The sequence below is a fragment of the Leptodactylus fuscus genome, chromosome 3 (genome assembly GCF_031893055.1).
Source record: "Leptodactylus fuscus isolate aLepFus1 chromosome 3, aLepFus1.hap2, whole genome shotgun sequence".
Taxonomy (NCBI): domain Eukaryota; kingdom Metazoa; phylum Chordata; class Amphibia; order Anura; family Leptodactylidae; genus Leptodactylus; species Leptodactylus fuscus.
Window position 1 is genome coordinate 22,453,995 of NC_134267.1, and position 15,023 is coordinate 22,469,017.

General features: G+C 44.8%; 1 protein-coding gene across 1 annotated transcript in view; it reads left to right on the forward strand.

Annotated features, from left to right (window-relative positions):
* Positions 1-15,023, forward strand: part of GALNT14 (polypeptide N-acetylgalactosaminyltransferase 14) — a 303,711-nt gene that overhangs the window by 262,619 nt on the left and 26,069 nt on the right. The window contains exons 8-9 of the mRNA XM_075267232.1: positions 2,675-2,759; positions 3,320-3,423. Of these exons, the coding sequence (XP_075123333.1) occupies positions 2,675-2,759; positions 3,320-3,423 (189 nt within the window). The remainder of the gene's footprint in view (positions 1-2,674; positions 2,760-3,319; positions 3,424-15,023) is intronic.

Sequence of the window (15,023 nt, forward strand, 5' to 3'; positions counted from 1 at the left end):
TTCTTGCACATAGGAGGTAGTATTATAGTAGTTATATTCTTGTACATAGGAGCAGTATTATAGTAGTTATATTCTTGTACATAGGAGCAGTATTATAGTAGTTATATTCTTGTACATAGGAGCAGTATTATAGTAGTTATATTCTTGTACATAGGAGTAGTATTATAGTAGTTATATTCTTGTACATAGGAGCAGTATTATAGTAGTTATATTCTTGTACATAGGAGTAGTATTATAGTAGTTATATTCTTGTACATAGGAGTAGTATTATAGTAGTTATATTCTTGTACATAGGAACAGTATTATAGTAGTTATATTCTTGCACATAGGAGTAGTATTATAGTAGTTATATTCTTGTACATAGGAACAGTATTATAGTAGTTATATTCTTGCACATAGGAGTAGTATTATAGTAGTTATATTCTTGTACATAGGAGTAGTATTATAGTAGTTATATTCTTGTACTTAGGGGCAGTATTATATGAATTTCATATTTTTGCTAGTTGTCTGGGTTTACCTGTCTTGTATACATATTTTTGGCCTATACGCTGTACTAGGCTATAGGATGGATCTAGATTTCGAAAGTAAAAACATCATTTACTAAGTAAGATTTCCTTGCTCAAAAGTGTATTTTATAGTCCAAAAAATAGGGTAGTTATTTTTACATTATATTTTACATTGCATGCTCCATTTCCTTGCGGTATCTCATACAGAATATGTGCACCTGGTCTCGGTATAGAGCATTAAATGGAGTAAGTGCAGGGAGATTACAGATGAGTGGAGCGCACCGTCTTACTTTACACCACAGCAGATGTTTCTTCCACGGCAGATCCAGACCACTCAGGAAAGCTGCGTCTAATGCAGAAAACAAGCTGCAGGCAGATTACCATTTACTTTAGTAACAGAGGGGAGTCAGGGATATAGGGCATTGTAATTAATGCCTATGGGGCTTCCATGATATTATATCAAGCGTGCAATACAAATGTGTGTGTTTACCAAATTACATATTCGGCTACCTACCAGAAGGTCATAGAGCTGTGGAAGACTATTAATAACCTGTGAGGTGTTACAGAAGGGCTGCGGGCAATGGAAACAGATCCTACTAATCATATGCATTATAGGAGGGGGGCGCTGTATTACCATCAGTACTTCCCATAACATAATATATTCACAACATCTGTATGGCCTCCAGGCCAAGAGTATGTGAACATCAGCTCCAAATGCTGAACATCTCTATCGAAAGCCGTGGACTTTGGTATACAGCTGGTGTATAGTTGGCTTAGGCAGGGGTCCTGGTGTGTATACGTGTTCTGCCGCTCCTGGAACTCCCAAAAACATGAATGGAAGATGCTGGGGGTTGTGGTGTTGTTGATCCTGCTTTAAATAGTTCGGATGGTGAACACACCCCTCGGCATCAGTGTCTGCCAGCAAGGGCAACTATAACAAATGGCTATATCTCAGGCAGTATACATCAGAAATACTTGTTTTTGGAGTCATGTGATAGAGGAGATTGTCATCTTATATAAACCACATGCCATTCTACCTATATCATTTCCAGAGATATCACTGGTTGAAAACACATTTTGGATTGGGATATATGGAAATGATGCAGGTGGGGTGGTATGCCTTCTATGTAAGGTGGGAGTCTCCTCTTCAATATGACACTAAAAGTAAGTCTGTACATTGTATAGTGCATGTGCAGTGACCCTCCCCCACCCTCACACAGTCTCGTACTCCATACACAATGCAAAGCAGAGACCGCTCACGATAAAGAGGCCAGGAGTAATAAATGCAGGATTCTGGGTAATAAAGTATATTACAGAATGTATTAATGACACAAATACTTCCAGAAAATGAAAAGTTGTCTGAAAGTGTAGTTACATTTTCAAGTCTGTGCATCCAGGATGCTGCTGCCGTCACTAGCTCCTATATATCATCACAAGTGCCTGGACTGACTTCTCTACGTACAGCCCATGAGAGATCTCCTTAGCCTTGTGCTGGCAGACACTGATGCCGAGTGTGTGATCCTTCTTCCATTGCATTGTTTGCTATTGTTGCACTTCTCTCCCCACATTTGTGGCCACATTATGTGATTGCAACCTCCCCACAGAGTTCCCCTCTGATACTATCCTCCCTATATACCTCTGCAGTCTGTATCTTCCTCCCCTCCCATCTCTAATACTGCACATTTGGAAGGGGAGGAAGTTATTCTCAAACTCTGGGGACTGAGGACAGTAATGTGCAATCTCCATTTGTGTGTACTGTGTCGGCAGATTAAAGGGAGTGAGATAGATAGGTTAGTGTCCCCAGAACCGGTATATCACCCCAGCCCTGCAGATAGATAGGTTACTGTCACCAGGACCAGCATATCACCCCAGCCCTGCAGATAGATAGGTTACTGTCACCAGACCCCAGCATATCACCCCAGTCCTGCAGATAGATAGGTTACTGTCACCAGAACCAGCATATAACCCCAGTCCTGCAGATAGATAGGTTAGTGTCACCAGAACCAGCATATCACCCCAGCCCTGCAGATAGATAGGTTACTGTCACCAGAACCAGCATATCACCCCAGCCCTGCAGATATATAGGTTAGTATTAGTGATATATAGGGGTGACACTCCCTTTAAGGCCAATAAGTTTTTTTATTAATACTTATTTTTTTTATTATCAGGCTTTGACTGGAGTTTGCACTTTAAATGGGAGCAGCTCTCCACAGAACAAAAAGCTAAAAGACTGGACCCCACAGAACCAATAAAGTAAGTACAATGGCCGAAATCCATCCATGTCTGTCCTAGGTCGGGATTAGGGACCATAACTGCACCTAAACAAAATAGATGATATCCTCAGTGTGTGCTTATATATCCATGGTCACCAATATTAGATGAGTAGGGATCTGACACCCGGCACACCCACAGACCAGTTGTATGAAGGATCTGCAGGATTTGGGCAAGCACTGGGGTGTCCTCGCTATATATACTTTGTATACTGGTTGTGCTTGATATTGCACTCCCAATTCAATGGGACTCATTGGGCTCTAGTTCATATAACTGGCGGACATGACATCTCAGGCCTATGAAGTGGACGCCCAAGCGACTACAACTTGCCCTTATATAACCTTATCAACAAAAAACAAGAATACGGTGACCCCAGGACAATGGTTTAGTTTTATACAATATAATAAAATTGACCTCACAGTAATGTCGCCATAAAAACAAAGTCTAAAAATGTTGACCGATTTGTAGTTTTTCTCTCCTCATTTGGTCTTTTGCCCCGGCCTCTATGGGTTCTGTACACAATCTTCACTTCTTGTTCACAGGACCCCGGTCATAGCTGGTGGACTCTTCGTCATAGACAAGTCTTGGTTCAATCACTTGGGGAAGTATGACTCCGCCATGGACATCTGGGGAGGGGAGAATTTTGGTAAGTGGTTTATATTCCTAATATTGTTATGAACAGGGGAGGGATGGCTGAGCAGAATACAATAGGACGGATAGGAAACATGTAAGATGTTGAATGATTTGTTTTACAAAAACAAAAAAACTGAAAAAATTTCCATGAACCTGCGAGTGTAAGGGTCATATCAATGGAGAAAGAACGCAGAAAATTCCAGCTATGGTTACTTAGAAACTGGTGTCAGGTATTGACAAGGATACATGAAGTTCCTCACTTGCTGATATTTTTGTAAATTTAGCCATCATGGAATTTATAGCATCGACTCTATGGGAATTTGATGAACAAAAAAGTTGGAAACTCTGAGTTTGGAACTTTCCAATGGGATCCTTAAAGGGACCCAGACCCATAGATAGATAGATAGATAGATAGATAGATAGATAGATAGATAGATAGATATGATAATGTAGATAGATAGATAGATAGATAGATAGATAGATAGATAGATAGATAGATAGATAGATATGATAATGTAGATAGATAGATAGATAGATAGATAGATAGATAGATAGATAGATAGGAGATAGATAGATAGGAGATAGATAGATAGGAGATAGATAGACAGATAGATAGATAGATAGATAGGAGACAGATAGATAGATAGATAGATAGATAGATAGATAGACAGATAGGAGATAGATAGATAGATAGATAGATAGATAGATAGATAGATAGATAGATAGATAGGAGATAGATAGGAGATAGATAGATAGGAGATAGATAGATAGATAGATAGATAGATAGATAGATAGATAGATAGGAGATAGATAGGAGATAGATAGATAGATAGACAGACAGACAGACAGACAGACAGACAGACAGATAGATAGATAGATAGATAGATAGATAGGAGATAGATAGATAGATAGATAGATAGATAGATAGATAGATAGATAGATAGATAAGGATCACCTGTATTAAACAGTGTTTCCTCTTGTGAATTGCCACTTCCGTTGCCAAAATGTTGCCTTTTTAGTCAATATAAAAATTAACTTTTTGGAGCAACAAGAGCGCCGCCATTACTCCATTTTCATATGGACAATAACAGCGATATCTCAGCGACGGAGGCAGCAATTCACAAGGGGAAAGCACTGCCTAATACAGGTGACCATAACCTATCTATCTGCAGGGATGGGTTGATATGTTGGTTCAGGTGACACACTCCCTTTAAAGTTGGGGCCACAAGTGGCGTAGTCGCAGTGGAGCAGGAAAGAGCGCCATACAGTGCCCATATAACAGCACCATAAAAAATATTAATGTCAGGAACTGCTGAAAGGATAAAACCATATAGTGCCCAAATAATACCACCATATAGTGCACTAATATCAGGACAATATGGTTGTCTAGAAAAAGTGTCTTAGAGATACCAGCTACAAGCATATAAATCTGTACAGCACTGCAGAATATGTTGGTGCTATACTTTATAAGCTACATATAATAATATGAATACAGGCTCTTCTACTCCTTACTGTCATTTACTACAGGCAGCCAAGCATTCAGCCAAAACCTTTAGGCATAGTTACCCCGACAGGTATAGGGGGCAGTCACATCTGTGTCATTCTGTATGCCAAGACCAGAAGAATAGAAAACCAGAACTTCTAATGGCAGACACCAGTGGATCCATAGAGGTCCCCATTGACTGTAATGGTGTCCGTCGCGTGTTCATTATTTTATCCTTGACATTGCTGTCTGAAGAAGTTTCAGATGGACTCTGCTGATGGACACTCTATGACTGTGCCGCCACAACTGTGACAATACGACTGTGCCACTATTACCGTGCTGCTGTGATTGTAACCATATGACAGTGCTGCTACACCTGTTTCGCTAAGACTGTGCTGGTATGTCTGTACCTTTATGTGTCTGCCGCTATGACTGTGCCACTACATGTCTGCTGCTGTCACTATGCCGCTACGTGTCTGCCACTATGACTATGCCACTACGTGTTTGCCACTATGACTGTGCCGCTACGTGTCTGCCGCAATGACTGGGCCGCTATGACTGCGCCACTACATGTCTGCTGCTATGACTATACTGCTATGTGTTTGCCACTATAACTGTGCCGCTACATGTCTGTCACCATGACTGTGATGTTACTCGTCACTATGACTGTCTGCCTCTATGACTGTGTCGCTACACATGTGCCTCTATGACTGTGTTACTGTGTGTGTGACTCTATGACTGTGCCGCTACATGTCTGCCGCTATGACTATGCCGCTACGTATCTGCCGCTATCTGTGGCAGACACGCTATCCGTGTCTGTGGCTATGACTGTGCCACTACGTGTCTGCCTCTATGACTGTGCCACTACGTGTCTGCCTCTATGACTGTGCCACTACATGTCTTCCTCTAAGACTGTGCCGCTACACGTGTGCCTCTATGCCTGTGCCGCTACGTGTCTGCCATTATGACTGTGCCGCTACGCATGTGCCGCTATGACTGTGCCGCTACGCGTGTGCCTCTATGACTGTGCCGCTACGTGTCTGCCTCTATGACTGTGCTGCTACGTGTCTGCCTCTATGACTGTGCCACTACGTGTCTTCCTCTAAGACTGTGCCGCTACGCGTCTGCCTCCATGACTGTGCCGCTACCCGTGTGCCTCTATGCCTGTGCCGCTACGTGTCTGCCATTATGACTGTGCCGCTACGCGTGTGCCGCTATGACTGTGCCGCTACGTGTCTGCCTCTATGACTGTGCTGCTACGTGTCTGCCATTATGACTGTGCCGCTACGTGTCTGCCATTATGACTGTGCCGCTACGCGTGTGCCGCTATGACTGTGCTGCTACGCGGGTGCCGCTATGACAGTGCCGCTACGTGTCTGCCATTATGACTGTGCTGCTACGCGGGTGCCGCTATGACTGTGCCGCTACACGTGTGCCTCTATGACTGTGCCGCTACGTGTCTGCCATTATGACTGTGCCGCTACGTGTCTGCCGCTATGACAGTGCCGCTACGTGTCTGCCTCTATGACTGTGCCGCTACGTGTCTGCCATTATGACTGTGCCGCTACGTGTCTGCCGCTATGACAGTGCCGCTACGTGTCTGCCATTATGACTGTGCTGCTACGCGGGTGCCGCTATGACTGTGCCGCTTCGTGTCTGAGCTAATTGTACTTCAAGTGCAGTCACGCAGATGTGAAGATGTAAATAGTCAGACACAATACGCACTTATCTCAGACTCCCATTAGAATGAATTATTAAACCCTCATTTTGCAACCTCCAAAATGTCATTAAATAGATGAGTATTTACCTAGAGACATCCTGGAATTTTCACAGGAATAGAAAGTCCATAAATCAGGCCTCAGATGGGACGAAACCGGGAAATCAATTCAAATTACTTCTTATTTTTGGTGTACATTAATCAATATTCACCCTGGGGGCCGCGGGGGCCCAGAATACTAATATCAGCCCCATAGACAGCGACGGAGACGCAGATTAACTGCAAGGAAAAAGTCAATTAGAGTAACGGCTTATACATCCAGCGTGATACAGCCATTAGGGAGGGAATGTGCGAACTACTGCCCCCAGCAGACCATGAGAGTGTCCCATAGTGGACTGCTCACCATCATAAGGACGGCATGTGTGGGTGCAGCAGGAAAGTGGTGCTGGGATTCTGTGGTGGCCAGTGACCTGCTCAAAGGAGACATGGAAGTCACACAGGGACAGGGCCCTCAGCAGCACAGAGTGTTTCAGAAAATGGAGGAGCAAAGAGAGTCTCCTACAAAGTCTACATCCTACCTATCTATCTGCCAGGCTGGGGTGATATGCTGGTTCTGGTGACAGTAATCTATCTATCTGCAGGGCTGGGGTGATATGCTGGTTCTGGTGACAGTAACCTATCTATCTGCAGGGCTGGGGTGATATGCTGGTTCTGGTGACAGTAATCTATCTATCTGCAGGGCTGGGGTGATATGCTGGGTCTGGTGACAGTAATCTATCTATCTGCAGGGCTGGGGGGATATGCTGGGTCTGGTGACAGTAATCTATCTATCTGCAGGGCTGGGGTGATATGCTGGGTCTGGTGACACTAACCTATCTATCTGCAGGGCTGGGGTGATATGCTGGGTCTGGTGACAGTAATCTATCTATCTGCAGGGCTGGGGGGATATGCTGGTTCTGGTGACAGTAACCTATCTATCTGCAGGGCTGGGGTGATATGCTGGTTCTGGTGACAGTAACCTATCTATCTGCAGGGCTGGGGTGATATACTGGTTCTGGTGACACTAACCTATCTATCTGCAGGGCTGGGGTGATATACTGGTTCTGGTGACACTAACCTATCTATCTGCAGGGCTGGGGTGATATGCTGGTTCTGGTGATACTAACCTATCTATCTGCAGGACTGGGGTGATATGCTGGTTCTGGTGACAGTAATCTATCTATCTGCAGGGCTGGGGTGATATGCTGGTTCTGGTGACAGTAACCTATCTATCTGCAGGGCTGGGGTGATATGCTGGGTCTGCTGACACTAACCTATCTATCTGCAGGGCTGGGGTGATATGCTGGTTCTGGTGACAGTAACCTATCTATCTGCAGGGCTGGGGTGATATGCTGGTTCTGGTGACAGTAACCTATCTATCTGCAGGGCTGGGGTGATATGCTGGTTCTGGTGACACTAACCTATCTATCTGCAGGGCTGGGGTGATATGCTGGTTCTGGTGACACTAACCTATCTATCTGCGGGGCTGGGGTGATATGCTGGTTCTGGTGACACTAACCTATCTATCTGCAGGGCTGGGGTGATATCCTGGTTCTGGTGACAGTAACCTATCTATCTGCAGGGCTGGGGTGATATGCTGGGTCTGGTGACAGTAACCTATCTATCTGCAGGGCTGGGGTGATATGCTGGTTCTGGTGACAGTAACCTATCTATCTGCAGGGCTGGGGTGATATGCTGGTTCTGGTGACAGTAACCTATCTATCTGCAGGCCTGGGGTGATATGCTGATTCTGGTGACACTAACCTATCTATCTGCAGGGCTGGGGTGATATGCTGAGGTCTGGTGACACTAACCTATCTATCTGCAGGGCTGGGTGATGTGCTGGTTCTGGTGACACTAACCTATCTATCTGCAGGGCTGGGGTGATATGCTGGGTCTGGTGACAGTAACCTATCTATCTGCAGGGCTGGGGTGATATGCTGGGTCTGGTGACAGTAACCTATCTATCTGCAGGGCTGGGGAGATATGCTGGTTCTGGTGACAGTAACCTATCTATCTGCAGGGCTGGGGTGATATGCTGGGTCTGCTGACACTAACCTATCTATCTGCAGGGCTGGGGTGATATGCTGGTTCTGGTGACAGTAACCTATCTATCTGCAGGGCTGGGGTGATATGCTGGTTCTGGTGACACTAACCTATCTATCTGCAGGGCTGGGGTGATATGCTGGTTCTGGTGACACTAACCTATCTATCTGCGGGGCTGGGGTGATATGCTGGTTCTGGTGACACTAACCTATCTATCTGCAGGGCTGGGGTGATATCCTGGTTCTGGTGACAGTAACCTATCTATCTGCAGGGCTGGGGTGATATGCTGGGTCTGGTGACAGTAACCTATCTATCTGCAGGGCTGGGGTGATATGCTGGTTCTGGTGACAGTAACCTATCTATCTGCAGGGCTGGGGTGATATGCTGGTTCTGGTGACAGTAACCTATCTATCTGCAGGCCTGGGGTGATATGCTGATTCTGGTGACACTAACCTATCTATCTGCAGGGCTGGGGTGATATGCTGAGGTCTGGTGACACTAACCTATCTATCTGCAGGGCTGGGTGATGTGCTGGTTCTGGTGACACTAACCTATCTATCTGCAGGGCTGGGGTGATATGCTGGGTCTGGTGACAGTAACCTATCTATCTGCAGGGCTGGGGTGATATGCTGGGTCTGGTGACAGTAACCTATCTATCTGCAGGGCTGGGGAGATATGCTGGTTCTGGTGACAGTAACCTATCTATCTGCAGGGCTGGGGTGATATGCTGGTTCTGGTGACAGTAACCTATCTATCTGCAGGGCTGGGGTGATATGCTGGGTCTGGTGACAGTAACCTATCTATCTGCAGGGCTGGGGTGATATGCTGGCTCTGGTGACACTAACCTATCTATCTGCAGGGCTGGGGTGATATGCTGGGTCTGGTGACAGTAACCTATCTATCTGCAGGGCTGGGGTGATCTGCTAGGTTTGGTGACACTCCCTTTAAATAAGGTGTCAGGTCAGATGTCATGTTTGGGTGCAAGTTGGCTTCGAAACTTGCCGCAGTACAGGACGTGAGCCTGCAGGGGATGTAGTCCACAAACACTACAGACCAATGTCCTGCCCATTGTAATTTTTTATCTTTCATAGCCGGATATTTTTTGTGTTATAATTTTGGCTTCCTGTTAACCCTTTGCTGGGCCCTCATTTTGCCGGAGCTGACGCCTCCCATTCCCAAGGTCGTGCGCGAATCGTTCCCTCCGTCCTCTCTCCTGTGATGAGACTTTTTTGATTTGTTGGGTAGTACAGGTGAGACGCGGCTTTTCGTCTGTCACTCGGCAGATAACTCTCTCTCTAATCCCCTCTGCCCCCTCCTTATTGGGATTAGTGCCAGGTCCTGTTATCTGCGCTCTCCGCTTCCCATCTCTCTGCTTTACAATCTGCACTAAACTCCATGTCCATAATTCTAAAACAAGGTTGACGTCCTGTCCCGGCCTCTCATATCAAATCTCCAGGTACGATTCTCATTTAATTCTGGATTCCTTACAAAGTTCTCTATTTCTCCTTTGAACATGTTTTATTTTATCGCCTTTTCTGTTCTTAAAGGTTTTGTCCACTTTAGAGAATACATTTTGGTTAGGTGGATACCTCAGAAATAAGCTGATCACAGGGTGCGGAGCAATCACATGCAAGAGAGTCCAGAAGCAAGTGTTGAATTTCCCTACAGCGCCACCACAGGAGACATGAAGTATTACATAGCACCCAAAGAAATGAATGGGCTAACCCTGCAATGGATGAGATTGGTCCTGCAGAGTGGACCCCATAGAAGAGAGACCAATCAGAATTTCTTTTATATTTTCTACCCTTTCCTCCCCTGGGTGGAGCTTAACCCTTATCTCTGCATCCCAAGTACCATATTTTTTTTGTCTTGGATCCTAGGGTGCACTTGACTTCTCAGGAGCCCCAAGCTGCACCCCTCCATATTTTACACAGGACTGCTCCACACAATAGAAAGCACCCACACAGTATAACAAACAGTCCTTTCCTGGCCCCCCCACACAGTATACCGTCCCCTTTATTGATCCCTACACAGTATATTGCCACTATACTGGCCCCTACACAGTATACCGCCTGCTTTATGGGCTCCCTCCCCGTATAATACACAGTATAATGCCCTCTTTATTGGCCTCTATACAGTATATTGCCGCTCCATTGGCTCTCACACAGGCCCTTTATGTGCCTACGCAAAGTATACTGCCTTTTTAATGGTCTCCATACAATATAATGCCCCATCTATTGGCTCTCACACTGTATTTTGCCCCCTTTATGGGCCCCCATATGGAATACTGCCACTTTATTGGCAACCACACGGAAGACAGTTCCCTTTATTGGACTCCCCACTGTACATTGCTCCCTTTATTGGCATTCACAGATAATACTGCTCCCTTCATTGGCCTCCACACTGTATATTGCCTTCTTTATGGCCCCCCACATAGTATACTGTCCCCTTTTATGGGTCCTGACACAGTATACTGCTCCTTTTTATGGTCCCCCACACAGTATTTTTCCCCCTCTATGGGCCTCTACATAATATACTGCCTCTTTAATGGTCTCTATACCTAATATTTTGTGCCCTCTATTAGCTCTCACACAGTATTTTGCCCCCTTTATGGGCCCCCATAGAGTATATTACCCTTTTATTAGCAGACAGCCCCCTTCATTGACCTCCACACTGTATATTGCCCCCTTTATTGACCCCCATACAGTGACACAATAAGTTGCTACTTGGATTATTTTAGCAGGTATTGGCCAACATTTGCTCACTGATCCTTGTCCAGTCTTACCTCCTCTTTGGCTTTAGCTCACTGGTCCACAGTACAATGCTGAACAATATTAGAAGGGGACGTCGGGACGTTGTTTAGCATTGAGGTGACACCGTACGGCTGGAGCCGAAGCTGATGGGGATTGGTATACGTCAGTGTTGTCCATTACCTGCTGGAATAATCCATTAGTTAGTCATAAAGCAGCTCACCACGGTGGGGCCCCCTGATCTCTGGGGGGCCCACACAATTGCATGGGTTGTGTTATGGTTAAATCTGGCCCTGTCAGCCCAGAATGTCAAATCTATCTATATAAAAACAAGACACGATGGCAGTCAAGCCCTAGTAGACATTGACCTTAAAGAGCCCGCCCCGGTGACAGCCGCTCGGCATTGCTTTGGCGCCGCGTTGTTAGTTACAGCCCCTGCTCCGTCTCCATCCTATTAATTTGACGCAACTTTGATTGAGTTCAACCATAATACGACTTTCCTCCGAAAATGGACGCCACTCGGCGTATTAAATAGCCTATTTATGTATCACGTTTTAGCCGGGCTTCCAGATTTAATGAGATGGAGCTGAAGGAAAACTCAATAGCCGTCTGTATGTGTCGGAGGAATGTGACAGGAGCACAAATACAAATGGAATTACTTAGAAACAGAAGCGTGTCTGGTGTCAGGAGGAGAGGCCGTGCATGACTGCGCCAGAACAAGCCCCGAGTTTAGAGGCTGACACTTTCTATTACACAACACAATCCCGCCGCAGACAGTAGCGCTCCAGCTGGTAACATGACCGCCAGTGCATTGTGAGAGCCATGATAGATGTCAGCGCATTCTTCCCCCAAACCATGGCACTAGATCAATTTCATCTGAGAAATGCATTAATAATGCTAAGAATTGCAAAAAAAAGAGGCGAGTTAATGCTCCATAAATACACAGACTGCACCGATCAGCTATAAAAATGCTAATGGAAGGAGACCAAGAGCACATTTACTTAAGGAAGGAACCAAAAGACTGTTCTGTGCAGTAAAGACCGACTTCTAATTCACACAAATGTGCTGTCGTATTTCAGGTTGTCACTTTGTGCCTTCCATATACTATGATAATTCTTCAATTAATGTTGATCCCACGTGCAGTACCTAATATGACCTCTTGGAGTGCTGTTACAATATATCACAGCATCTTTCTGTGCCATGGATGACTCTAATCCTTCTATTCTTACTGTCACCCTGCCCCTGTTACATGCAGCGCTATCCTCACTAATATCAAGACATGAAGAGGTGGAGTCGGTGAAAGGTCCTCTTTATGGAAGGAACCAAAAGACTGTTCTGTGGCGCAAAAACCGACTTCTAATTGCTAATTCACACAAATGCGCTGTCGTATTTCGGGTTGTCACTTTGCGCTTTCCATATACTACGATAATTCTTCAATTAATATTGCGTTGTTCATTCATCCCACATGCAGTACCAATTATGACCTCTTGGAGTGCTGTTACAATACATCACAGCATCATTCTGTGCCATGGATGACTCTAATCCTTCTACTCTTACTGTGACCCTGTCCCTGTTACATGCAGCGCTATCCTCACTAATATCAAGACATGAAGAGGTGGAGTTGGCAAAAGGTCCACTTTAGGGAAGGAACCAAAAGACTGTTCTATGGAGGAAATACCGATTTCTGATTGCTAACGCATGCCAATGTGCTGTCAATATTTCAGGTCATCACTTTGTTTCTATTACATAGTACACTAATTCATCAGCTATTTAGCTTGTTCTGTTGATTCCTTGTGCAGTACCAAAAATGACCTCTTGGAGTGCTGTTACAATACATCACAGCATCATTCTGTGCCATGGGTGACTCAAGTCCTTCTACTCTTACTGTGATCCTGCCCCTGTTACATTCAGCTTTGTCAGAACGGTGAACACATTTAATAGTGATTACCGCTGGCCATGCATTTGAGTTATCTGTCAGGTGAACAGCTATTCCTCCCAACTTTCCTTATACACATGCACACTAGGCTCAGCATGCACGGGTTTATTAGAAAGAATGGCCAATGACAGAGTCAGTGATTTATCTCCATGTAACATCTGCTCTTGAGAATGTGTCACCAGAAAATGACCTATTGTGTACGCCAAATTTTCATGTCAAAGTTTTGATTATTCTATTTTTAATTTTCCCTTTCACTGTCGATGTTTTAGAAATTTACTATAGCTGCAATTTTCCCTCTGACCACTAAGCCTAGTAATAGACTGAGATTTACCAATTCTGTAGAGGTTTTCTTTGCAGTTGTCACGTCATTTACATCACAGACCGTATTACAATAGAAGATAACACCTCCATAGTGACCCATCATAACATCACCACTGACAATAGATGATGTCACAGATTATCTCCTTCCCTTCCCTATATAGAGCATGTCTAGAAAACTCTCGCCTAGACCTCAACAAGTTGCGGCCTATGGCCATGACTGTGCTGTAAAGCATATCACTAAATGCTGTTAACAGAGCAGCGGAGAAGCTCAGGCAAAATGGCCGCCCCCATCATTGGGTACAGGAAATATAAACCGATTGATAAAAAAAATTGACATCACATTCGTTTTATTGGATCCACCTCTGTCAATGTGAACATAGCCTTAGAGGAAGCGTTGTATCGCGGTCTCACAGGTAATACGTTATTCCTGCGGACCTCCTGTCACCGGCGAGGAGCGGGACGATATATTTCAGGAGGTGAGAGGGCCAACGCTTTCTTTATTGAGAAGTTGATAAATAAAATATGTCTGGCGGTCGCTGATATTTATACATCTCCCTGCCATGATGCTCGGTCTCTGACTAATGAAAATAGGCCACTCTCCCTGTCACAGCCGGCAGACATATTGAGAGTGACAAATTGGTTTATATACCAGGCAGAATATATGAAAATCTCAATCGGCCTAATCAGTTTTTGCCTTCCGTGTTTTTTTCCTCGGAATTTATTGACTCATCAAGTGAAAGTGTCCTCCTCTGGGATCTCGAAAGCTATTATGTATGTGTTATCTTGTGCTATGCATCCACGCAGTCAATATTCTGATTGAATTTCAAGCCTCTGGCAAGCGCCGCGACGCGTTTTCACCACCTTTGTTTTTCATTTTTCTTTACAGAAGTGCCGAGCGCTCTTCTCCGCCTCCCACACCGTATCACTTATTATCACATTCAAATAAGAAAGTTTCTTCCGCAAGTTACTTTTCTGAAACTCAAAGTTGGTCTCGAAGCGTCCGGCGATGGGCGAAAATCGCAAGATTTGTTTAGCGAAGATTTGCGAGGTTTAGCAGCCTATTTCGTTTCAGACCAAAGTTTGTCACATCCAAGTTCTTTTGGCCTCCTCGGTGACGTCACAAGCCCTTAAAGGGGTTGTCCCATCACAAGGATCCTATCTATACTGCTAGTTTATGTGGATTTAAGACTTTTCCTAAATGCATTGCTTTGTTTGGCCGCTATCTTAATTTATTCACTTCATTGTTTACATTCCATTTCTATGGTCCTTGGGATTATCTGCTCAAATGTCCAGTGATGTAGCTTCCTGCTCTCAGGGGGGG